Source organism: Ixodes scapularis, unplaced genomic scaffold (genome assembly GCF_016920785.2).
Source record: "Ixodes scapularis isolate PalLabHiFi unplaced genomic scaffold, ASM1692078v2 ptg001200l_1__unscaffolded, whole genome shotgun sequence".
NCBI lineage: Eukaryota > Metazoa > Arthropoda > Arachnida > Ixodida > Ixodidae > Ixodes > Ixodes scapularis.
Genome location: NW_024610116.1, coordinates 2,769,931 through 2,796,071, shown reverse-complemented (window position 1 = coordinate 2,796,071; position 26,141 = coordinate 2,769,931). Strand labels below are relative to the sequence as shown.

General features: G+C 44.9%; 1 protein-coding gene across 1 annotated transcript; it reads left to right on the top strand.

The window, feature by feature from the left end:
* The first annotated feature begins 1,662 nt into the window (after positions 1 to 1,662).
* Positions 1,663 to 25,776, top strand: LOC120844811. The gene is made up of 5 exons (XM_040216763.1): positions 1,663 to 1,779; positions 17,267 to 17,418; positions 17,508 to 17,572; positions 18,408 to 18,497; positions 25,640 to 25,776. The coding sequence occupies exons 1-5, from the start codon at positions 1,663 to 1,665 to the stop codon at positions 25,774 to 25,776; spliced, it is 561 nt and encodes a 186-aa protein (XP_040072697.1).
* The last annotated feature ends 365 nt before the right edge of the window (positions 25,777 to 26,141 follow it).

Here is a 26,141-nt window from a genome sequence, read left to right as displayed (position 1 = left end):
GACTAGATCACATCGCCGGTGTGAACGCGCCCAAACCAGTCTTACGGCGCGTTCCGATATTGCCGTGTGTACCTACGCACTAGTACAACATCCGGCAAAATTTGCGTTTGCAAAGCCTGGTCCAGCCGCCTCGAAACATTCAGATAACCTTTGGACTGGAGAAATCAAGAGACGCCCAAAATAAGATAAAGTGGCAAGCCGACTAAAACATGATTTATATTTAATTAAGATGAAGACCACCCGCGTACATCAAATGCATCATCAGAAGCCTAGTTCTGGCACTTGTTTGGCAACTTTGGCCAGTAGCTGTCAAATGACAGCCGAACTATCGGGAAGCGAATCCTAACTTTGGCACTTGTTTGGCGACTTTGGCCCGTAGCTGCCAGATGACAGCGGAACTATCGGGAAGCGAAGCCTAACTTTGGCATTCGTTTGGCGACTTGGGCCCAAAGATGCCAGATGTCAACCGAAGTACAAGGTAGTAAGCCTAACTCTGGCACATCTCTGGCGATTTTGGCCCAAAGGTGCCAGATGACAGCCGAACTATCAAAAAGTGGAGCCTAACTTTGGCATTAGTTTGGCGATTTCGGCCCAAAAATGCCAAATATCTGCCGAACTACCGGGCAGTAAGCCTAACTCTCGCATTTGTTAGGCGATTTAGGCCCAAAGATGCCAGGTGACAGCCGAACGACCAGGCAGTGAAGCCAAAGTTTGGCACTTGTTTGGCGAATTAGGGCCAAAATACCCTGTCTATTGCCAAGGGAGGTCAGGTTTGGCTCTACTTTGGCTTTTGCGGGCTTCTCAATGCCCTTAACATCCAAAAAAAGACACGTTTTGGCCCAGAACTCGGTGCTCCCTGGGTGAAGCATAACTTTGGCATTTGTCTGACGGTTTTGGCTCAAAAATGCCAAATATCAGCCGAACTACCGGGCAGTAAGCCTAACTCTGGCATTTAGGCCCAAAGATGCTTGACCAGGCAGTGAAGCCTAAGTTTGGCAGCTGTTCACCAAATTTGGGCCAAACTACGCAGACTCTTGTCAAGGAAGGGCAGGTTTGGCTTTACTTGGCTTCTTCGGGCTTTTCAATGCGCGAAACTCTCAGACAAAAGCCGAATTTTGGCACAGAACTCTGTGCTACCTGGGTCATATTTTTTTGTTTTTGTTTTTTTACTGCGTCAGGCTAAGAGGGATCCTTAGTGTCAACCACTGGATTATCACATGCAATGTCGAATAAATAATTTCAAAATTGTCGTGCCACGTTTTTTTAAGAATAACTAAAGTTATATTTCAATAACAATAACCTTCCGACTGGAGTTCATCGACTTTGGCGGCACACGCTTACAATATACCTTGGGTTATGCCCCTTTTCTTTTCCTAAATGTTTTTGAACCTCATCGTTTAACAGGCTCAATTTGTAACTGCATGTTTCTGGTATATGTAAAGCCTGGTCATTGCATTCGCCCTTCAAACAGAAAGGGTTTTTGCACGCAAGACACGTGTGTGACAATAATATTTTTTTTTATTACGAGGACAATAGCTATTGTGCTCTAGCAGCTGGTTGACAGGTTCACTAAAAAAGAACAGAAGATCTAGCCTTAGGGACTGTATTGTTACAAACACCGAGCACTACACCCAGATATATACCGTGCCGGAACGTATTCGTATGTTTAAACCTGAAGAGATTATGATTGTCCTGTTCTTCTTGGGAATACTGTTCCTATCCCACAGCAATGGTATTTTGCCTGAAAAGACGAGAGGAGATTATCCTGACGCCAACGAGGCAAGAAAATACCATTCATCTTTGGTGAGGTATTGTTATTGTGGACACCTCCGTTCCCCCAAAAAATCGTCCATAGTGTGAGTTGTCCATAATAACGGGACAATTACGCATGCATTTTCCCAGTTTGTCCCCGAAAATTTTATACATATAGTGGGCTATCAACATTAACGGGGTTCATATTAACGGGACATGACTGTAACCCGTTTATAGCGACGTGATGAGCACAGAGTTTTTGTAGTAACTTGCACCGCAGTACATGAAGGTTCATATGTGCACATGTATGCCGTTCGTAGACTCACTTTGAATAGGAAGTCTCGCGTCGCAGGTTGCCGCTAAATTCACCGCAGCCTCATCACCGCGAACGTATGTGTAAACACATACTATGTTTTTGGGCGGGATTTTATGCGAAAAGTGTGACGCCCCAGTGTGACACACAATCGTTACATTCAGACCGAGGCAACAAAAAGGACACACCACCCGTAGTTGGCCATCCGTAACAATACAAAAAGAAGGCATTCTTAGTCGCGATAAATCCTTGGAACTCACGATTAGGCAAAAGTATAGCAACAAACGACATATACGAAGCGGCTCAGTGGGAATTGAACTCTGGACCATGCTTTCAAGAGGACGCATCTCGGAATGCAGCAGTGCAGCGAGGCGGAAAACAAACAAACAGGAACGCAGGCCGTTCCTCACCCAGAAAAGAGAGACGATTTGGCGTTATGGTTTGCCACAAGCGACCCGCTGGACTGCGCCTTTCCGCCAGCCGCCACACGCATACATGCAAACAGCTTTGAGTGAACACGACCGCGAATACAGCCACTTGGGTCAGTCATTAAACAGGAGTTTATCAAACTTCATCACTGGGATATATTTACCTTTGCGTCCTTTGGAACGCATTTTCCTTCTGCAGACTAACACGCATACGCTATGATTGCCGGCAATCTTGGGTCGGTTCACCTTCTTTAGCGCTGATGCAGATTTCATCCAGGGCTCTAAAAAAAGCGATGAGTTGGCGTTATAATCTGCCACACGCACCTTGCTGGACCGCTTCGTCCCTGATCGATTCTATGTGCTACGACCGCACCCATGTAAACCCAGATGCAATAATGCCTCATTAAATTAATTAGACCGTCGAATCAACCCTTCGAAATGCCTCGATTCACAATCTAAGCGTATTGAATCGAATCTAGCACCATCTCGTAGAAGGGGATGGTTTGATGTTTTCAAGGCGCATCAAGATCTCCATATAGACCATGTTGAATCCAATTAAGTGCTCACACGAGGAATAACTGGATTGTTCTGGTATGCCGAGAGGGCGTACAGAAGTACCAGCATGGCGGCCACTACGGAAGAAAGTGGCTGCATCCTTTTCAGCTTCAATGAATGTTGCCGAGAAGTCAAACAGAAATTAAGCGCAGCAGCCCTTGCAATCATTTTCGCTCCTCCGACGTGCTCCAAATAGTTCTAAAATTAAAAAAAAAATCCGCGACTGCCATTACGCCGGGAATACTAAACGATACACAGGTAACTTGGGTAGCTCTGTAGTTACTTAGAAGTTAACACGAGGTGCAGTTGGACAGGTTTTCGTTCGAGGCTTAACACATTAATAAAAAATATAAAATAGAATCCACACTGACTGTTGCCGTGAAACTCACTTGAGGTGAATAATACGGCCAGATAGACGTACTTTACCTGGCTAGGTGTCACAATAAGTCACTTAGGCCTACTTTAGACGGGGCGACTTTCCCAGCGATTTCTGTGTTGCTGGCGAGTTGTTTCCTAGCTCTTTATAGATCCTCGCGCTGCAACACCAATCGCTGGGATCGGGTTCGGCTCAAGAGGAACGAAAACTTGGACAACTCAGAGACGTTTGAAGCAGCAGAAGTCAACCAGGGACGCGATATCTTCACGTGACACACCTCTGGTAGTGATTGTCACAACTAAAGACTTGGATCAATTAGTTTAAAATGAATCGTTTTTGGGAACAAATACTTAAAAAAATGAGTGAGTATTTCTTCTCAACGCCATTTAATAACATAGCAACCCGCTTATAGCGCATACCTGTTTGTCTAAATAGTACAGTAAAATAAAAGTTAATGATTACACGGCAAATCGAATCAACAATTAAAAATGGTCTGTCTTCTCTAGATTTCAGACGCCCTTGAGCACTTAGGTCTTGCAGTGACGTATAATATTTTCAGCCGTTTGATGGGAAGGCTTGCGCTACTTTTTTGTTTGAACATTAATTACTTATGTATTATGAGCCGTCAGTGTTTTAGCATTCTAGGTCCCGGTCTTTTTTTGGAGGATAATTTATTTCGATTCCAGTCTCAGTCTGGTTGGAGATATCTATTTTTTTAAGGATTTCTGAGCTATATTTCAGATCTACAGACATAAATCATAATGGCCAAGATTCATTCAAGGTCAAGGCGCATGTATATGTCTGGCGGTAGCTCCTTCCCTTCCAGAAAGCAATATCCGAAGCTTATGTCTAAAATTGCATGAGTTGGTGAAGATTGTACACATCGTTCAGTTTTTATCAAAGTATATGTGGGAACATTTGGGCTCGTGCTCTTGACTCATCCTTGGCTGCTTACATCGAGAATACCGTCTACAACGAGGCTCCCGAGTTAAGGTTCTGTGTCGACAGGCCTGAAAACAACGTACGTATTTCAACGTATTTCGACCTGCAGCTCAAAATATTCCCGGGGTTTCGTTGGAGGTGTAGAAAGACAAAGGCAATAGAAATACTTTATTTTGATAGTTGCCGATCAAAGCACATAAACGAAGGTTTAGTTTAATAATAATAGGTAACGCGCTGCAAAAGTCTTATTGCCGCACGATTTTCACAATTATTCAGGTTATGTTTTCCAGATTGAGGCTGCAAGATACCATTGAGATTTCCTGCCCAAACAGCTTTTGCATTGTTTCATTGGGCAAAATGTAAAAAAAAAAAAAAAAAATCCGAACAGAAAAGTTTGTATTCATGCCATTGTTTTTTTCTTTTTAACTGGTTTTTAATTTGCAGCGAAACTGAGCGCACTGAACTTCGTAACTCAATGAAACTTTTCTTTTCTCGAATTTCGCTTTACTTTAAAAGTTATAGGCGAATTAGAATGACAAAAGCAAGCAAAAAAATGACCTCCTACATGACCGTCCCTGGTTGATTGCGTGAACTAGAGGAGGGGTAGTGGGCTCAGCGAGCGCTCACGGCTTCCGCACTCCGTGTCGACGGCTCGAGAGGGCAGCCTATCCAGGACACTAAAGCATGTTCTGGATAGGCTGTATGAGACGGGCAGCCAGGGCGGCTCCCATTGCATTTGTAGCTCGATTAAACACTTATTCGGTATGACACTTCATTGGCCACAAACGACAGCAAACATGGGGTAAGGATAAGTTCAGAATGGGAGCCACTTCGCGCTGGCATACGCCAAAGGGCCAAACCGGAAGCCGAAGCTGCTCGCCGAAGGCCTTCGGAACGCTCGAAACCGGTCGGATACCGGATCCTCGACTGCAGCGCTGCCACGTACATCCGGGACCTTACTACGCTCGCCGCTCGTCGGTGTCTGATCCCACTAGACATTTCTAGTACGCACCGCCTTTTTTACCGCTTGGTGGCAGGTATGCCACCGGGTCATTTCTTGTTTCCGAAAAAACTATAAACTGCATTTGTTTGGTTTCTGAAATAAAATACTGAGCAAAATCTACTTTTATAAACAATTGAAACGGCTCGAAACACTTATATTTTGTATTTCGACTAAAAAGAAGCAAAGACGTCACTTTTCGCGCGCTTTCGACACCGCAAGGCGCCCCCGTAGGTGGAGGAGGTTTCCGTGTCGTCAGGTTAATATATGACGCACTGCTATTTAGTGACTCTCTCCATGCTTGATGGCTTGCCCGAACCCCAAGAGTCGTGGAAACAGCAAAAAAGGTAGACGCTTAAATATGATTGCAGGGCGCCTTTAAGCATCCCAGAACTTAAAATCGATGGGCGGTAAGTTTGGTTTACGCATGGCGTTTAGCATAAATATTAACTTCGAACATATGACTTCATTCGCTTCAGCTAAAAGAGGTTACATGAAGAAGCACAGGGACAAGTATGTCACCTCTGTTTCCGGTGTAGACTACAAACTCCCGTTTGATTGTGGGTTATGCTACATAGGTCAAACAAAAAGCTGCATTTATGATAAGCTGGGCAAACATAACACCCCCCCCCCCCCCCCCCCCCCCCGGATGTGTGAAAAACAAAAACTCGTACTCGGGCGTTTCTGAGAACCTTCAGGCGTGTAATAATGGCGTACCGTTATGGAACTCAACGACCACATTATTAACAAAAAAATTTGTGACGACAGTCGCCTGTTGAAGGGATCAATCACAATTACCAAACATGGAAATGCTGTAAATAAGCCGCCATTGTCTTTGAAAGCAGAATAAAAGCAGTTTATGATTCTCTATTTTTAGTACTGTGTGATAATCTTTTCGTAGTAATCTTTGAAGATTGCAAGGTTACCGTATGAGCTCTTTTCATTCACGGTGACAGCAACACAAATGCAACATGAAAGGTGCAAATACACTAGTATATACAAAATATGCAACGCAATAATAAAGCTTTAAAGTAAAAGCCATTGAAGCCAATAAACCCCATTAAAAGCTAATTAACATGATTTAATAAATACATTTTCGATTGTTTCCTGAAGGACTGCAAAAGGATGTAAGTTCCAATATATCAAATACGTGAGGATAAACATTCAGGACCTAAATAAAGATATAAAAATAAAATTTACAAGACGCTGATTGGCGTCAAGCCATTTCGAAAGATTTTTTTTAATACATTTATGACAAAAACCAGATATAATATTGTGGGGATCGTGGCCACGAGGGGACCGGAAATGGGCCTGCGGGGCCCCAGTGAGAAGAAGAGGACGGCTCGAAGCAGAGCTCGGTCAGCGAGCTTGCGTATGGTCGGCGACGGAACGGTAAAGGACAAGGCGCTGCCTCCGGGTCATCCAACTGTGACGCAGTATTTCTTCCGCACCTTGCGTTGTGTGACCTCCTTCGGGGCGGTTGAGGCGGGGCATCGGACGATGGCTAAGGTGGACACCCACAAGCATTTACAACGAAGCTGTCTATGGCAAGGTTCTGGCAGATCGTCTCCAGGGTCAGGCCGAGCGTAGCCCAAAAATGTTGCACAGTTAACGCTGCAGACATCAGCGCCACACGCTCGCGACTTTCCCACGCTCGGCGTCTCTCCCCCCTGACATTGCGCAATGCTGCTCACTCTTTGACAGCCACCTGCCGAAGATCGCACCACTGTACTTATCAGTTGAACTTCAGACTTCACTTAGCTGGCACACGTGTTGTATGATCCGAAGAGGAGCAGCGGGAGTACGAGGAGCGTCGGCGCGCCCGGGAGCGAGAATGAGCACGTCGCCAACGTGAAACCTCCGTTGACGCCGCTCCCAGCCCGACATAGCAAGTCCCACCAAAGCGCCAGCTTCACTCGACTTTCCTGTTCGCGGGGAGGAATGGCTCTCAATTTTTAAATGAAGCGAAACAAATTCAAGTCATCCGCGTAGAGAACAACAACTGACGTTTGAGGAATGGATACAATACTTGTAATACAGAAAAGAAACAACACGGGTCCCAATGTGAATCCTTGTGGAACACGATATATTATATATTCAGTGTCAAAGTCTGTGTTATTAATTACTACAAACTGTGCCCGATTCGTTAAATCGTTGCGTAACAATTAGAAAGAAACGGGCTTTAGTTGAGCTCTTTGGTGCCAGAGTCGTATATTGGGAGAGTTTGACCAGTGATGGTATTGAATAGGCTAGCATCTCGTGGCCAACCACAGGCCGCGAAACACCCCCTAGCAGTAGTTGTGAGCTTTAAAAATGCGACTCCACTAATTAAAGTCGTTTTAGCGTCACTAAAGTAGAAAGGTGTAGCTCTTGGTAACTGAAAACTTGGCGTGTTTGAGCTTTTCGTCACGTCCATATGCAACGGTAGAATAAACGAACGCGCGTTTCAAACCAGAGCAAATTGCGTAGTTGCGATCATTGCTCCCGCGAAATTTACCGCTTCTATTTTACACTTGAAAAGCCCTTTTCAATAATACAATTGGGTTGTGTGTATGTTCATACAGCTTAGAACTAGGTCTGCCTCAAATGGCGAGGAGTCTCCCAGCTGTAGATGAGAAATGTAGCCAGTGCACTACAACTGCTAGCCTGGGGTCTTTAACGTGCACCACGCAGTAGTGATACACGACCGCACGCCGGTACGATGCTCATCCAGATCGAAACGGGCAGGGGTGGGGATTGAACCCAGGAACCTGGGTTGTGCAGCAGGAGCTTTCGCACCACGTGCTCCGAGCTGGTGTGCACAATCCCACTCGGCTACCGATCCCCTTCGTCCCGAATATAATGACGTCGAGGTCTGCCGACTGCCCAATGCTGCTTCGCTCTTTTAGTTTACGCTCGTACCGAAGAGGAAATATCCGGCGCTGGCGACGGCCTTTGCTCTATAATAGCTATTATATGGCCAGCTGAACTTAGGCGAAAAGCATATACAGGGAAAAAGGGACAGAGAGGCCACTGGACTAGCAACGTGGTTTTACACGTCTTCCTCTTTTTGAACCTTCAGCTAGTGCTTTTTTTTTCGTTTGTTTTTGTTGTTAAAAGCCACGTAAAAACACACAACATATTGTAAAACCATACTTAACTGAAATTTGAATCACCCGATCTTCGCCGAAACATAAAACACCGAAAAAAAAAATATATATATATATAAAGTAATGTTGGAGTTTTAAAGCATTTAGTTAGTCGACGTTTCGGCCTGAGACAGGCCTTCTTCAAGACTGGTTGCCAGAGTCGTTTACAGGGTTGTTTTCGGTTTCCCCACCCGGGCCACGTCACCTGTCAGATCACGTGTAAAAATGCCCAAGTAAAAGAGCCCAAGGGAAAAAACGCTGCTGTACTCCCCCCACTCCACGTGAGCGTTACTGCGCCTTCCGCACGTGACGTTCCTGGGGTCACGAAGTCTGACGTGGCCCTTGGTTTGCTCCGATGGCTGGCGGCGTCTGCTGCGGCCGTGCGTGGAGTGGGGGGAGTACAGCAGCGTTTTTTCACTTGGGCTCTTTTACTTGGGCATTTTTACACGTGATCTGACAGATGACGTGGCCCGGGTGGGGAAACCGAAAACAACCCTGTAACCGACTCTGGCAACCAGTCTTGAAGAAGGCCTGTCTCAGGCCGAAACGTCGACTCACTAAATGCTTTAAAACTCCAACAACGTTTCGAAGTGCGACTTTATTACTTTATAGTCTTCGGCATCCTACGCTATATTTTCTTTATCTATTTTTACGATGGACGCCGACCGCGCCACTTCGAAGCTGATTGGTTGGAAGTTTCCAACTCATGCTCCAACAACCGCTATTATCGGGGACTCTTAAGTTAAATATTTACACCACTACTTCGACCCGTGCAACGAGGAATCGCCCGCCTTCATTTCCCAGCGAGGAGCGTGCATCATGGAGGCCAGGCATCTGTTGGACTTCGTGCCCCGAGGTGTCAACCGCCTCATCCTGCACCTGGGGACGAATGACCTCGCCACCGTCGGCGTCTCTTTGGCACTAACCAGGTACCGTAACCTGTTAAAACTGGTTCGCGAGCAACGTCCGGACATCGTAAACGTGTACGTAACCTTGGTTTTGCCTCGTGCTCCTAACCGGTGCCGAGGCTCTTCGAACTGGAGTTACGTGGCACGATTCAATTCGAAGGCGCGGTGCTTCAACGGTGGCCTCCGCCACCTGTGCCACCAGACACTTAACACGTTCTTCCTGGATCACTGTCTCGACCATCTTCCTATACGCCTTGTCATGGCGGCGGATGGCGTACACGCGAGTTTCGCCGGCGTATCCTACCTGGCGTGGAACGTGCACCGACTACTCCAGCGATGTCACCGCCGGGGAGCTCACATGTGGCGGGACCACGCCACCTCTCTAGAGACCACCAACGACCCCGACTTGAGCGTGGCGGCGGGCCCCCTGCGGGATGCCGCTCCTTCGGACGACTGTGCCCATACATCGTTGCACCTTCGGTGCCCGGTCCCGGCGGACTTGCCGGACCCGGGATTCGGCGGCGGCGGTCTCGCAGAGTTCCCGCCGCTCCCGTCCTCGGCGGTCGTCCCCGAGTGCTTCGCCCAGTCGGACCATATACTCGCCTGCGGCTCGTCGGCAAACGCCACCCCTCCGCCGTCGGAGGACAACCCCAAGCGTACCGCCCTGGCGACCCGCCCTGCGGGGCGCGTGAATCGCATCCCTAGGCCCACCCTTCCACCCAGATACAACCTGCGGAGGATGTTCGGCGACGTTGTCCGTCCCCAGCGGGATTGACGACCACCGCGGGACACATCACGAGCTCCCCCTGTACTGAGTGAGACCCACGCAGACCGCGACAACTTGCTATCTCGGACTTTTTTACAACTTCGAAAATTAGCTGACAAAAGAGTACGCCACGATTTGCATGCCGCATACCTTAAATATTACCTTGACGCGCGCATCGCCCCTAAAGGCTTACAAATTACCTTGAAGCCTAACATGACAGCGCTGTCTCAGAGTGAACTGGAGAGATGGAATATTGTCACGAATGACAAGTGATGAGGCGTCAAATAACTGAGTAAACTAAACGTTTAATCGGGCGAACTTGTGCCCAAAATAAAGAAGGAAACAAAAGATAACAGTAGAGCGTCGCGGGCGTCGAAGTCGGCGAAAGAGCAGAGTCGAACGCTGGGGCGAAAAACTGACTCGACAAGGTTGCGGGTGGCCTCTTATCTAGGGTGAGTCACTATCTCGAAGATTCCGCGGAGAAGGTTCGAGCGTAGCGCGCTCGGGGCGAGAATGAACGCGCACTTTCTAGAACAACAGAATCAGGGATAAACGATGGAAGGTATGTCCGCAGCAAGAATAAACAAGAATCTTCTACAAGTTCGTGACCCTGCGCGCGGCAATATGGTTCTGACTAACGCGTCTCTCGAGTTGGTGAGGATAACTATTGAATATTGCGAAACAGCTTCAACCGCGGTTAAACAAGCCGAACGTAATTTACTCCGCGATCGTGATTTAGCACAGCATGAAACCGTGGCTTTAAAAGTGTTTGAAGAGAGAAAACGGGGGATGCTCAGTGAGGTAAAGGAAAACAAGTTGACTAGGGACAATGTTGGACCTCTTCCGGCAGGTGTGTTTCAACGCAACGTGCAGAGCTGCAGGGCCGAATCCCATAACGCAGTTAGCTCATCAGACGTAGAACTACTCACTCGGGATCCACCGAGGAGAGTGTGCGAACGAGAAACGCAGAATTGTATTCCCGAATCCACTAACATAGTTAACTTATCAAACATAAAACTGTCCACCCACGAGTCGTCGCTCCTCTCGCGGGGTCACAACTTCTGCCCCACAACAGGCCGATATGATGAATTTTCTTTGCTTCAAGACCTAGACAATTTTGCTCGCAACCTTCGACTTCAGGAGTTCTTTTTCGACAGGCCCCGCGAAGGCGCGTCTGCTCTTCCATCCACATCGACTGGTTGGACTCCCAAAACTGGCAGAGACAAGCATTTAGACATTTTTATTAATGCTGTTCAGAAAGACATCGTAGCGGCATTTAGAAAACAGCAGCCTAACCACTACAACCTTTCCGCTCCAGAGCGGAGGGCACTCAGGTCCCTTAGCGAGACAGACGACATCGTGATAAAACCTGCCGACAAGGGGGGCGCCATAGTCATTCTTAACACCAGCGATTACTTACAGGAAGGCAATAGACAACTTAACGATGCAAAATTCTATTGTCATCTCAGAAACGATCCGACCAGGCAACATGCCGACATCATACGGGAGCAGCTGGGCCAGCTAGTAGAACAGGGGGAAATTACCGAAAATACGGCAAAGGCATTAACTGCTAAAAACGCCGTGCCAGGTAGATTTTACATGCTACCAAAAATTCATAAAGAAGGGAACCCAGGCCGCCCCATTATATCTGGATCAGGAACCCTCACCGAACCAATATCTAGCTATATTGATAGCTTGATTAGGAACATCCCACCCAGCTTCCCATCTTACATTCAGGACACGAACCACTTCCTTAGAGAAATTTCTAAAATTAATATCCCTAGAGATGCTTTTCTTGTTACGATGGACGTGTCGTCTTGGTCTTGGATGGCATAGAGGCCCTTGTGAATGCGTACGACACTCACAGGAGTGACGATTAACCAGATAAGCATGCCGTGGCTACTCTCTCGAAACTGGTGCTTGAGTTAAATAGCTTTGAATTCAATGGAAGTTTCTTCCTTCAAACCAGCGGCACTGCAATGGGAACGAAGATGGCACCTAACTACGCTAATATATTTATGGGAAATTTAGAATCCAACTTTTTGGCATCGCGTTCACTTAAACCACTTTTCTATAAAAGATACATTGACGATATATTTCTTATCTGGTCGCATTCGGAAGAAGAGCTTCTCGAGTTCATTAGAGCTTTTAATTATGCGCACCCCTCCATTTCTTTTACACATAGTTACTCAAAATCTGAAATTACCTTTCTAGACACAAGAGTGCTAATTAATGACTCTAAATTGGCCACTCAACTGTACCGAAAACCTACGGATCGTCAGAAATACTTGCACTACGACAGCTGCCACCCACGGCACTGCAAAAATAGCATACCTTATAGTCAGGCTCATAGGTTTAAACGTATATGTTCAAACAACGACGATTTTAAAACAAGCACCGATCAATTACGCCAAGTCCTGAAAGAACAGAAGTACCCGGAAAAAATCATAGACGATGCGATCAATAAGGCACAGGTCCTTGATCGTGGCCTCTTGTTGAGTGAGCGGAGCCCTCAGACTGAGGAGCGTCGGGCGAACCTCGTACTCACTTTCAACAATAAGACTCCGAATGTCGCACCCATATTAAGAAAACATTTTAACATTTTACAACAAAGTGAACGCCTCGCAAGGATTATCCCCTCCGTTCCCCAAGTGATCTACAGACGCTCACGCAATCTTAGGGACGCCAATGTTAGGTCTAAGACAACCTACACTGAAAGCACTGGCAGTCGCCCTTGTGGAAGAGCAAATTGCGACGTCTGTCAACACGTGACACCTAAAACCACGGTAGAGAGTACGAATTCCAATTTCACCTACATAATCCACGGAAACTTAAACTGCAGCACAAGTAATGTAATATACCTCCTCACATGTGGCACCTGCGGAAAGCAGTACGTGGGCCAAACCAGCACACCTTTCCGATTGAGGTTTAACAACCACAGGGCGCATGTAAATTCATTTCCCAAACTCCCCCTTTCAAAACATATGGCTTTACCCAAACACACGTTTGACAAACTGGACGTTACATTTTTACAATCCAATTTCAAAAGCAACCGTGATCGCGAGCAGAGAGAATCGTATCTTATTTACAAATTTAATTCAATCCGGGCCGGTATTAATGAAGATCCAGGTATAATGTCATCTATGCATGCAATCTACCTTGATCCCTCTGTAGCGGAGTGACTGTAGCTAATTCAATCCCATTCGTTCAACCCTTTAATTTTTCCGTGTACCTTTCTGTATAACCTGTCGATGAGTCAACGGGTCATGACCTTCAACAGGCATCTTCCACCTGTTGCTCCTTGTTGAATGTTCTGGGACTGTGGTTAACACTGTTATATTTACGCTTTTTTTTTGCAGTAGATTTGTTTATGCTCTTCGGCCGAGCGTTTGCCTAATTTAATGCGTACGCTTTTTTATTTTCTTTTTTTTTTTTTGCAGGGGTTTTGTCTATGCGCGTTGGCATTGATTTACTCTGTGTGCTTATTTCACCTTTTCTTTCTCTATGTAGGGGTTTTTTCTATGCGTTTGGCGTTATTTACTGTGTGCGCTTATTACATTCCTCCCCCCCCCCCCTTTTTTTTTTTTTGCTTTGGTTGATTTTGCGTCTTTCCGCGGCGTGCGTTGCTGGCCATCTGGGCCGATCCAACTATGTGAACGTTACTGCGCCTTCCGCACGTGACGTTCCTGGGGTCACGAAGTCTGACGTGGCCCTTGGTTTGCTCTGATGGCTGGCGGCGTCTGCTGCGGTCGTGCGTGGAGTGGGGGGAGTACAGCAGCGTTTTTTCACTTGGGCTCTTTTACTTGGGCATTTTTACACGTGATCTGACAGGTGACGTGGCCCGGGTGGGGAAACCGAAAACATCCCTGCAACCGACTCTGGCAACCAGTCTTGAAGAAGGCCTGTCTCAGGCCGAAACGTCGACTCACTAAATGCTTTAAAACTCCAACAACGTTTCGAAGTGCGACTTTATAACTTTATAGTCTTCGGCATCCTACGCTATATTTTCTTTATATATATATATATATATTTGTATTGAGCTTGATTGAAGGCTCGCTGACGCCCGCTGCCTCGTTTTCTTCTATGGCCATGGTCTCGAGCATATATCGTGCATACTGGTATTTGTGTTGTGCGATGATGGTGACGCTGATGGACTCTGCACTGCATTCACAGTAGCGGCAATGGGTTGGTAGATGACCTTTTAGAGATGCTGCGGGTTCTCTTGTCCTGTCATTAATACATCAGCCAGTTTGGCCAATGCAACACTTTCCACACGATAGGAAAATATAATATACAATCCCCTTCGCACATTGGCCATATCGTCTCCTGTGAGAGATGTTGCAGGTTTTACGTAATTCTTGTCTTGATTTACCTTACGCAAGATTGAATATGCTTTGTTTGGTGCAAAGTACAGAACCTTGATGTCCTGTGGCGCAGCTAGCTTTTTTAATTTGAGTGTTACTGCATGGATGTAGGTACTATAGCGATCTTTTGTTTAGCTTTTGTTTTCTGCGTTCCACCTGTGCCCGATGCTTTGCACTTTAGTTTTGTGTAGATGTATTCACACACGCTGTTTAAGAGACCATTCGGATATCCGGAGAGAAAGGGAGCAAAGGGAATAAAGGACAAACACAAATCTCAAAAAAACAGCTGGGTGACTGGTGCGTGTCCTAAAAAACAATGCGCCTGGTCCTGGAACCGAAAAAGGGACCTCTTCATTTTCAGTGGAGGGCTCTACCAACTCAGCTAACCAGAAGTTAGACGTGAGTGGAGCAAACGGGTTTTATCAGCTGCCACCAGTCTAACATCAACAAGGGTGAACGGATGGCATTTTTAAGGTTATGATTGATATGACAATTAAATGCCAAGGTTCGATACCACTACAAGGCGGATATTTTCGGTCGCGCACAAGTCACCCAGCTATGTTTGGATATTTGCGTTTGTCCTTTGTCCTTTTTGTTCCTCTTCTCTAGGGATTATTTTTGTCATTCTTGTTCAGCTCGTTTGCACCTTTTTATTTAACTTCATTATCAAGGATCTTCCCGTCCCACCGACACCGACGCACATGTCGGTTTTTCTGCGACATGAGCTCCTTAATGCTTTCGCTTTAAAAAAAGAAATGCTGGAGTAGGTCTTTTTTTTAGGTTTCTTTTTTCTACTGATTTTATTAACCTTCAAATCGGCCTAAAAGTGACGCTATTGTCGCGCTATCATCATTATCAAAGCGGGTATAGACGCATGGCCGCCCCATAGGCTCTCCACGTTCGGCCGCGAGACGGTGTAGATTCTTGCGTTTATTTTTTCGGCTAATATCGGTGGGAAGGCAATTTTAACGGAAAATGGTGCGGTACTGTTCGGTGCTTCAGTGAAGATCGAATCGTGTTGTCAGCGTATGGCCTGGATTTAAGTAATCACTCGTGTGGATGCGTCATCAACTCTAGGCCGGCGTTAGGAAGCATGGATCACCACGACGAATGCTTGTCTCCGGCTGAACTGCAATATTTATATTAAATATTTGCCTCTTTTAAAAGAGATGCATCTTTTCATGATCGTAGGAATTTAACAAAACAATGAATTCTAACCCGGATAATATAATACGCGTACTGTGGGCTATGATATTGCAGTCTATATATTTTTTATTATTTTTATTTTACCTTTTACAGTTATATAAATATTTAGCATGAAGAAATGCTATGGCTGCATTAGAAATTACCGTGCTATAGAGTCCAGCGGCATCCAAGCTTTCTTTTTAATTTGCCACGCTGTGGTAATTTTTTGGGGGTCAGAAAAAATCAATTACGTTGCGATGAGGACAGTGTGCCTCCACTAGTTACAATCTGGAAAAGGTTCGTTGGCAGGAAAACTCAAACAAGTGAGACAAACCCTTCTGATATATCTGCCGCGAGTGGAACAAGCGGGTGTAACCGAGCAACGCAGTGGCATGCATGTCATTAGATGCTTTTCCCGTCAATGGGAGTTCACACGCTTCAATTTACTCGGTAAAGGCCGCAGATGCCAAGAGGCTAATATTATATATATATCTGGCTAAATTATCTTCTACTCAAACACATTAGAGTGTGCAACTTCAACAAACGAGCCGCACCACGACACAGCATCTGCCGCAGCGACACTCTCTTACTAATGAGGGCTAGCGACTCTCGCGATACTTTCCGATCTCACTCCGCCCTCAGCTGACGCATATCGGGAGTGGGCAGTTCATTAATTCAATTTCAATTATTCAAGTGATGCTTTAATTTCGATGTTTTTTTCGTCAGTAAAAAATGCTTGCTTGAATACTTCTGACGTGTTTATTTCTTTTGGGACGGATGTAAACCACTACAGCATGCTTGTGATTGTCATCGGGAGTGATTATACTCTATAAATAATAACTTAAAAATGACTTCTCTTTAAAGGGCTTTCCTTGTTGATGTTCCTGCAGGCGTTCCAAAATGAAGTTTAAAATGGGAATGCAATATGTCATTTACGGCATAGTAAAAATAGTAAAAAAGAATATTTTTAACGTCTTTTATGCAATATAGCAAGTCACAAATTAACTAAAAGATTTATGAATTGATTAGTCTATTAAAGGGTAGCGATCAGACGGGTTAACTTTTTAGTCACACCACATTGAGTGTTTTATGTTTTAATCAACATTGAATGCTTTATGAAAGCTGTGGTTTGTACGAGATAACAAATAAATGTGGGACCAGCAGTTGTAGACAATCCACAACACAACGATTAGGAAAGCTTCCGATTTAATTTTTTCGCTTTGCTCAACTTTCACGCATGTGAAACGATACAACACAAGCTTCAGTAGAAAGAAACGGCAATAGAAATAAGAAGCGTTTAAGAAGGAGGGCTCAGCTCAGGCGGAAACGGGCTTGCGTCGTCGAGATCCGTGCTTCTGAAAGCGCACCCGTAGCAGACGACGAACGGCGGAATCCCCACTTTCACCTGCTTCCAATTTGAGCCGCATGATGGCTACACGGTTCGATCTCAAGTTAATAGTAAAAGGAGTTATTTTATCTTTCAGATTCTTCAGGTGCTTAAATGGACGTGATTTTACATTTTCTACAAAATATTTAAATGCGTTTGCAGGTTATGGACAAACTACCTCAAACGTACATGCTTCAGTCACTTGGAGATTTTACTAATTTAATTTGTGGTTATCAAGTTTTCTACGATTCGACAAAAGGGAAAAAAACTTTCAAAATGTATGATTTTTTTCTTTGGTACATGGACGGTCGTACGTGAGTACTAAATGCATTCATGAAATAAAAACAACTGTGTCATTCGTATGTCACAAACAAATTGGAGTATTAACGTGTTTAATTTGCAGCTTTCATCAAAAGTACTATGTGAAAAATGTGACTGACTACAAAATTTATTTGGGCACCCATCGAAGTAAGCTCAAGTATTTCCTATAAAACTTCATTGTTTTAAATCTTGTCAACAGTCACATAACAAATAACGTCCGTTGTATTTTTTAGCAAGATGCATATTTAGTTATGACTTCACTTCGTTTTACTTATTCACTGAGTTTTTAGGCAATTGCGTAGTTTTTATAGCTATGTCGAAACCGAATTAGGGTAAATCGTTGATATTTAGGAGCGATCATTCAATTTGGAATTTAATCGTTATTTAATCTCCTTTGGTGGTGGTTGCTCCTCCTGTAGTTCTACTTGTCAGAGCACTGGTACTTGTTTCTGGGTTTTTACATAGGACTAATGTTTTGTGTTTTTTTTTTTAAAGGAGTGGGTTCTAGTAATACCATGTATGTTCTGTGAATATAGGCGAGAATTCGATGTCGCGGCTTTCATGTTCCCAGGATAGGTTAAATATTATATGTGCCATCAATAAAATTATAATCTACCATGCAGTCTAAGGTTTTAACCTAACTTCGAAAGCATAGGTGCGCTTCAATATACAAATTAACAGACTGCGGGCACGGTTTCAATAAAAGACAAGTATAATGAACAGTTGAGCTGGTTAAGATTAGGTATGATATTAACCGGAGACGCTGCGTTTGAGACGTAGGTGATTTTTTTTCTTATTGTCCGTCGCCTCCGGGTACAATTAAGTGAAATGCTTAAAATTCCGCAGTAATCAATCACTAAAACAAAAAAAAAATAAAAAATCACACGTTGCTCGCTACTCAGGTTGTGCACAATTTTTTGGTTTTTCTACTATACTTGGATGAGTATATGGGTCTCATCATGTTTCGTCCACTTTTGAACAGAACCATCATTGCCAGCAACGGCTAGACGTGATATATTATTTTCTGACATGGAGTCATGTATGGTAATAAAGAACCCCAAAAATGGTAAAGGTGAGTGCCAAGAACTAACTTGAGCACAACTGGCGTAGGTTGGCTGCTGAAAAGCTTTGCGCCAACTAAACTTTTTTGTTTACTCTGCATTGCTTTATGCAAGCGATTAGTTCGCACGAAAACTATGATCTGCGTGCAACTTTTTAAATACTTAAAAACGACGAATCCCATTTTACTGCTACCAATTAGCACTAAAGTCAGTGCGAAAAATAAAATAGTTTTTTTTCTAAGATTGCCTCCACCTACGCAGCCAAAAACACAAGCATCTCGAATAAACCACGCAAACAGGACGAAATCCAGACATTTGTTATGCGTGCGAAATCATGTAAATTAACAAAAAATGTGATTTTCTGTTGACAACATAACCTCAGGGAAGAAAAAAGAAATGCACTTACACGCAACGGACAACGCACAAAGTGCTCAACCACAGATAAGACTTTATTGAAGTCTAATTTCGTTTAGGAAAAGAGCACCTGAGTCGTCAACGGCAAATTCTTTACAAGGTCATCTTTGCAACACTCTTAATGATATACAGTAAAATCCCTCTCCCCCCGAAACAAACACGAGGTAAATTCACGAAACCCAACAAGTCCCCTTAATAGTACACAAACCTCTCCTCCCCCCCCCCCCCCCCCCCCCCCTCCCAATCTTTGTCGTCACAACACAGCATAAATACAGACATAATAAATACATTTTATACCTCAAAAACTCCTGAGTTGTTCGTTTTAGAGAACGGAGTATATGCTAACACAGGTTTTGCAGACATGATACTAATCAATCCTTTTGCTACATGCTCCAACGGATCTGATACTCCGTTTATAATCATCGTGCAGTTATATTCGGAAAACCAGTTATTGCACTCCGCTAAATACTTAACGATCTCCGAATTAGGCGACTTCGATAAAACCACCCGCTTATGTTCTGCAGTTCTACCGTTCCAGCCGCTGCCGGACTGCCCAATCTGGGGTAAGCCGCGTGCCAAAAGGATGTCACATACTGAACACCGTTCATTATGTGACATCGTGGCGGATCACTGTGCTTTTTTGCACGGCCTTCCAGATCACCAGAGAAAGGCGTCAGTCTATTAAGATACACAATCATTCTTAGTTTTCTTGGTTACTTGGTTCAGTTTAATGCTCTGAACTTCTTTTGTTCGTTGGAACGAATCTTTTATTTAGCTTATAGATCGAGGTGTCAAAAAATGAAGAACTTTTACAGCACCCTGTAACGCAGAATCAGTGCGCAGCTCTTGAGGAGGGGAGGGAAGGTGTTAAGGAGTGGTTATACCCCTTTTCCCTCCTCCTGACCTCCTCATCCTCCCTGCTACTCCTCCCCTCCTCCTTTTTCTTCCTCCTCCTCCTCGCCTCCTCCTCCTTCCCTCATCTTTCAACCTCCTCCCCTCCGCCTCCTTCCTCCTCCTTCCCCTCCGCTCCCCCTTTTCCCCCTCCCCTCCTCCTTCTCCCCTCTCCCTCGTCCTTCTCCTCCTCCTCCTCCCTTCGCATTGCATCATGGGAAATGTCCTGTAATGCACGTCGCGGGACACTCGTGACGTCACTTGTGAAGTCATGTGTGACGTGTTGCATTATGGGACATTTTTATAATGCACCGCGCGGTTACTCCGACGGTGCCGCCGTCAGTTTAGCCATTGACGTGGAAAACGTAGAAAAGAGGAGTCTAAGAGCTGCGCTCTAAAAGCAGACAGTTTTGTGTATCTCATTCTTCTATGCAATTCCTTACCATCTGAAGGCTCTGGTGTCGCGTCCTGATGTAAGAATTATTTTAATGAGAAAGCATTGCCTGGGGGGGTCTCATAAAGCGAGCCGACATCATCAGCTTTGAAACCGCGCCAAACAGTACCTTAAATCCTTTCTACAAGTGAAGCCAGCTCCCAGCTATGAAGATATACGAAAAACATCACCAAACGGCACCTAGTTTCATCGATCTCAAATGAGCGGAGTAAAGCTGATTGATCTCGGCTTCGGTCGCATTGGCTGGCGCGCGTCGACGAGGCTCCCATTAGCCGCTGCGCGTCCGTTTCAGCGACCGCCACCCCGTGGCGCTGCGTGTCCGTCAGCGCGCCGCTAACACGAAACGTTCAAGGTCAGAGCGGCGAGGAGAGTGCGCGCCCTGTCGTCCACGCAAATACGATGCAGGCGAAATAAGGGAGCGGAGGAATGACGTGCATGCTTTCGCATTCACAACTCATCAATGCTTAGGTGTACCTCGAGCCTTATTAAGACTGACTTTCGTCTTAGCAGGCTGACGGTCTTCTCCGGTAATCCGCAATGTTGTGCAACAAGGCACGCATACCCTGTCATTCAGTGCATTGAAGGTGTTATGTGTCACATACATTTGGAATATTATGTGTCGTAAATCAGTCAGGCTTGCCGCTGCATAAACGTTTAAGTTTTCAAAACCAACGAGGGGGGGTTCGTAGGAGTCGCCTAATGAAGAGATTTAAAACATTTGGAAGAGTGTAACAAGGAGTTTCTGGAATGAAACTGCACTATAATTCTGAGGAGATAATCTAATCAGGTTAAACCTGTAGTAACTGTGATTATAGTATTAAAAAAATTCGGTTGTGTGTATGTTTATACAGCCTAGAACTTGGTCTGCCTCACAGGGGCGACGAGTCTCCCAGCTGTAGATAAGAAATTTAGCCAGTGCGGCACAACCGCTAGCCTGGGGTCTTTAACGTGCACCACGCAGTAGTGATACACGACCGCACGCCGGTACGATGCTCATCCAGATCAAAACCGGCAGGGACGGGGCTCGAACCCAGGATCCCTGGGCACTGCAGCGCGAGCTTTCGCTCCACGTGCTCCGAGCTGGTGTGCGCTAGACCACTCGGCCACGGATCTTCCCCGACTATAGTATTAATTCTGCAGGAAACTGTGTTGGTGCTCCTGAATTGTCTCAGACAAGGAAGCCAAATTTGTTCTATAGGACTGTGGGCCTTATGTGTGCCAAATGACTTCTTAGTTTGCCGTTATTTTATTTGCTTTGTTTTGTTTTGTGTTGCATCGGGACGATGCAGTTTTTAAAGGCGGGAGTAATGCCACGTGCTCAGCTGGCCAAGCAGACAGCGCGACCTTGGCCTAACGGTTATAGTGCTTGCCTGCCTCGTGTGAAGCCGGGATTCGATTCCCGGGAGCGCCGCGTCATATTTATTCTTTCAGTTTAATGTTCTGGTACATTCGGGAAATCTGTTGCTTGTTTGAGGTACGAATGTTCTAGTCACCGGACATTCTGGTTCGACTGCTCCAGAAGCCAACGCCTGTGCAAAAGGGGCTCCGGGTGGCGATCTAAAGTTAGTCTCGCCCCAGCGTTCGATCCTGCTGTTACACCGACTTCGACGCCCGCGACGCTCTAATCTTCTGTTTCTTTTTTTTAGGAGGGGGGGCGGTAGGGGAGCACAAGTTCGCCTCAGTAGGGGCCCTGTCACATTGAGGCAACATGAAGGTACAGCAAAATAACACGTTGTTGAACAGTCGGGCAACTTGTTGCTCACTCCCCGTGTTATCCGACAAACCTGTCACATCGCTGCAACAACAGCACAACATGAACTACTAAAATGTTGCCTCGGTATGACAGCTTTCGGCAAACAAAAAAAAAGCAGCAAATTGTGTTGGACAACGTGTAAAGCCCTGATCACTGGCTGAGTAAAATTCGGGTCGGCAACACGACAAAACAGATTGCTTCGATGGCAGATGTAGTTCACTATCAATAACGCCTTACACAAATAAAGGCTTGGAAAACGTTAGTTAGTAATAATTAAGGCTTTCATGCATCTAAAATATTTTTATGAATGCTTTTGCTGTGTAATCTTGGAAAGCGATTGTCGAAATGGTCATAGCTAGGGTCGTGAACGTTTAGACTGGTGTTGAAAATAGTATCTTCAAGAGACCAGCTCAGATTGCTGCTAGTGAAATAAAATGACATGCCTACGCACCCGCTGATAAAGTATAATTAAAATATTCCAGGACAGCAAAGGTTAAAAATGACGCATTAAATGACCACTATGATCATGATAGTTGATGCTTGAAACTTGGAAACAACCGCTACCAGACACCCGATGTGTTTCAAAATTACCCAGGACGTTTTGGGGAATGAAGCGATCACATAACAGGTGGTAGGTAAAGGCGATGAAGTTTTATTCCAGCGATTGTTATGAAGGCCGATTGTGTCGGTGTCGCAGTATTGAAATGCTGTTAGTTCAGCTCACTACCACTCTACAAAAGACACTTTGGGGTACCGCTGGTGCTTAATCATTTTTACAGTAAAAAATTTGAATTGTATAAAACAAAGCACCGGACAGAAAAGTAAATCCTGACCATATATCAGGAATCTACCTTTTTTTGGTTATGGCTATCTGCTTTGTCAGCGAATGGAGAACTTTTTGAAAAATTAAAAGGTAAAAAATACTCTCCGTGTCAACTTCTCTAATCACAGTCACTGGTTGATGCCATCTCGTCGTAAATTCCCACCCTTCGAACGCACTAGCATTGCAGAGTCACATTTCCAGCGACACCGCGCCGCACACAAACGAAGGTAAACAATTACGATGGCGGAACGTTACCCGTGTTGTCCCCGCCGTCAACGCGGTTTAAGAGGGTTGTTGGGCAACAAATCGGACACCACGGTTGCAAGGTGGCAGCAACATGTTGCCTGACTGTCGTTGTTTCCGCGATGTGACAGGGTTGCCGGCAACAGGATTTCTTGTGTTCGACGTTTGCCAAGTTTTCAGGAGTTGCTTTTATGCAGAAAAAAAGAACCTGCATTGGGTCCTGTGTAGCTCCTAATTTGCGTGACATTTTTCTTTCAAAGTGTTACAGGGGCATATTCCACGGTTTGACCTCCTATCCAGTCGCACACACATTTCGATTTGTTGATGACTATCTTGTGCTCACAACAAAAATACCAAGCGCAAACGACATCAACATGATGAAAAGAGTATTCCTAGGTCGGTCCCAAGAATTGAATTTCACCCACGAAGCTCCGCCTAACTACCTCGACTTTCTTGATACGCGACTCACCTTTCAAAATGACAACGTCTGTTGGATGTATTCACCTAGATATAAGAAACGAATACTCTAATGTGAATCTGCACACTCAAAACTAGTCAAAAGAAGCATTGCGTGTAGTTGCTTGAGCGCTGCCCTGAAAAAGTCTCGTATTTATTCAGCAACGTAGAGCTTTGACGCGCCAGTATCAAGGCTCAGGGCGTCAGGTTACCCGACCTCCATCCTGTCTGACGTTGTTGAATGTATGATAAAACCAAACAGAACAGCCAAGAGAAGTAGGGAAAAAAAAAGTCGACCGGCGGTCGTCCCTTATACCTATGGCATCTCTCATAGCGACAAGAAAATTGCACTAAATACGATGTGCCGGCTGTGTTTTCAGTCCAAGACAAGCTATAAAAGCTGTGCCCCAAAGTCAACAGCCCGCGCACAAAGCTTGATAAATGTGGTGTTAGGCACATCAACAAATACGTCCACGGTTATAGCGAAGCCGTGTATGTCATCCAGCTCACCTGTGGAAAAATTTATATAGGACAGTCGGGAAGATGCATCAACGTAAGGCTCAGAGAACATGCACAATCTGTAAAATCCTCTCCATTGAGGCATCTCGCTCAACATGTAAGGGACTCTGGATGCGCCGTGCTACTGCCCAGCACAAGGATTCTGAGGAGGTGTCGTAATAAGTGAACTGACGAGATTTTTGACGCTGAAGCCCCTGCGACCAAAGGAGACGCCTGCAGCAGTGGTCCATCGTTTTTGTTTTTTTTTTGCTATACTTCTTTCACTGTTACTTTAATCATGCCCACCAATTCCTTTTGTTTCGAATAATTTTCTTTTTTTCCCTTCTTTAATTTTGAGTCTTTCCAGATCCTTTCGCTCCTTCCTCGTAAATATTTGTAACTTTTAACGTTAGGGTCTTTAATATCTTCGTCTTCCTCATCTTCCGCATTAAAACGTCAGTTACATGTAAGCGATTGTCCTGTGTAGTCTCCCTCTTGTCCGGGTCTATCACGTTTTTTTTTTATTTTCGTAATGTTTAACCAACTAGGCAAACTAATAATTTTGCTACACGAGAGGCACCTCGCTCAAGGCCGACATCACCCCTAGACCGGAGACAACGGAGCAAGTCTGCCTGTCGGTTGATCAACGCATTCATTCTCGTTCAGTAGAAACGTGAAATGTTCTGATAAAATCATATATCCAGTTTCTGTTTTAACGATCACCTATAAACCTTTGTGCGAAACGATGGCGATAAGCATAGATACATTGGCGGGCAAAATTGGTATCGTGTCCACGGTCCAGCGTGCGGCATCCGCTGCTCGGGCTGTTCCATGAGCACTAAGTCGCGGAGAAATTGTTTAACAGTTAAAATAGCCCTTCGAAGAAGAAGAAAGCGTTTTCGCATTCCGGATAATCTTGTAGACCACTGTACATGAATACTTTATAAGACGGATAATTCCCCACGTATAACACAACATGACTTTTTGTTATAAAGTCCCACGTGCAAAATGTTAGTCGTCTTGCTCAGATGCATGCTGAAAACTTTGTCGGCAAAGAAGCGATGGGTCTGTCGTTTAAAAACTGTCATGTAAACAGTTTCTTTCTTAAAACAATAATATATCTTTATTAATCAAAATATTATCAACCTATATTGATTCAACCAAATCTGTACTACACATGACGAAAACAGATCTAACCACAAAAGGCGGAGTGAAAAATAAGCACCAAAGGGGGAAAGCGCAACTAAAGGTTTATAAACCAGCAAAAAATGCAAGTACTTCAGGCACGAGCTAACAGAAAATAAATAAATAATAAATAAGGGCTCTGGAGCAATATTGGCGTTTTGTTATGCAAGTACTTAGGATATCATGGGGGAGGGGCAGAATACCCCCCCCCCCCCCCCGCCCCGCAAGATATCCCTCAAGCTTTGGCGTTTGGGTAATAGGGTTTTCATAAATACACCAGTGTTTTGCTGTTATTTTTTGTGCTCTTAAAACCTGAGTGTTGGCGGGGAAAGCCAGTTTGATGTTTTGTTTTACCCAGAATACTAATAAGACAAAAAAAAAGCGCAAAAAGATCGTTCACAAATATTAAGCCTCCTTTTTTTCTGATTTTTTACAGTCTGTAACCTGATGGTGACAAAAGATACATTTTCTACACCGCCTCGAAAGTGCCTCCGAAAATTCCGAAAGCACTGCGGATCACAGGTGTTCAACTACACCATCGATAATTGCCCTTTCCCAGAACCAAAAAAATAAAAACCCTATGAAGAGTTTGCAAGTGTCCGGTCCCACCTTGTTTCACCCTCACTTAACATTTTTAAATACCCACAATTTTCAGAGTCATCCCAGGCAGCAAGCAAATAAGAAGTAAGGGCGCAAACGAGCTTTTGTACATTGCACATGGTTGAAAAAACCCGAGACTTTTTAGTGTTGCGTCGTTTACCCTCAGTCTCGGGGTTTTTTCAAGCATGAGCACATAAGACTATGTTGGCACAAATTTGGCATTCTTGGGGGCCTTACTTAGGCATGGTAAGGTTTTGCTCCAAGAAATATTCATATTTTTGTGCCAAGGAACTTTTTGAGCTTTTTCTGGTTCATTACACTATTGTCAAAGTGCCAGA

Bases quoted from the DNA above. Each gene is read 5' to 3' on its own strand.
- LOC120844811 (XM_040216763.1), top strand. From the start codon at position 1,663: ATGTTTAAACCTGAAGAGATTATGATTGTCCTGTTCTTCTTGGGAATA. The intron at 1,780-17,266 runs GCAAGAAAATAC...ATGCGTTTGCAG, and splicing joins ATTATCCTGACGCCAACGAG to GTTATGGACAAACTACCTCA. The intron at 17,419-17,507 runs GTGAGTACTAAA...TTTAATTTGCAG, and splicing joins TGGTACATGGACGGTCGTAC to CTTTCATCAAAAGTACTATG.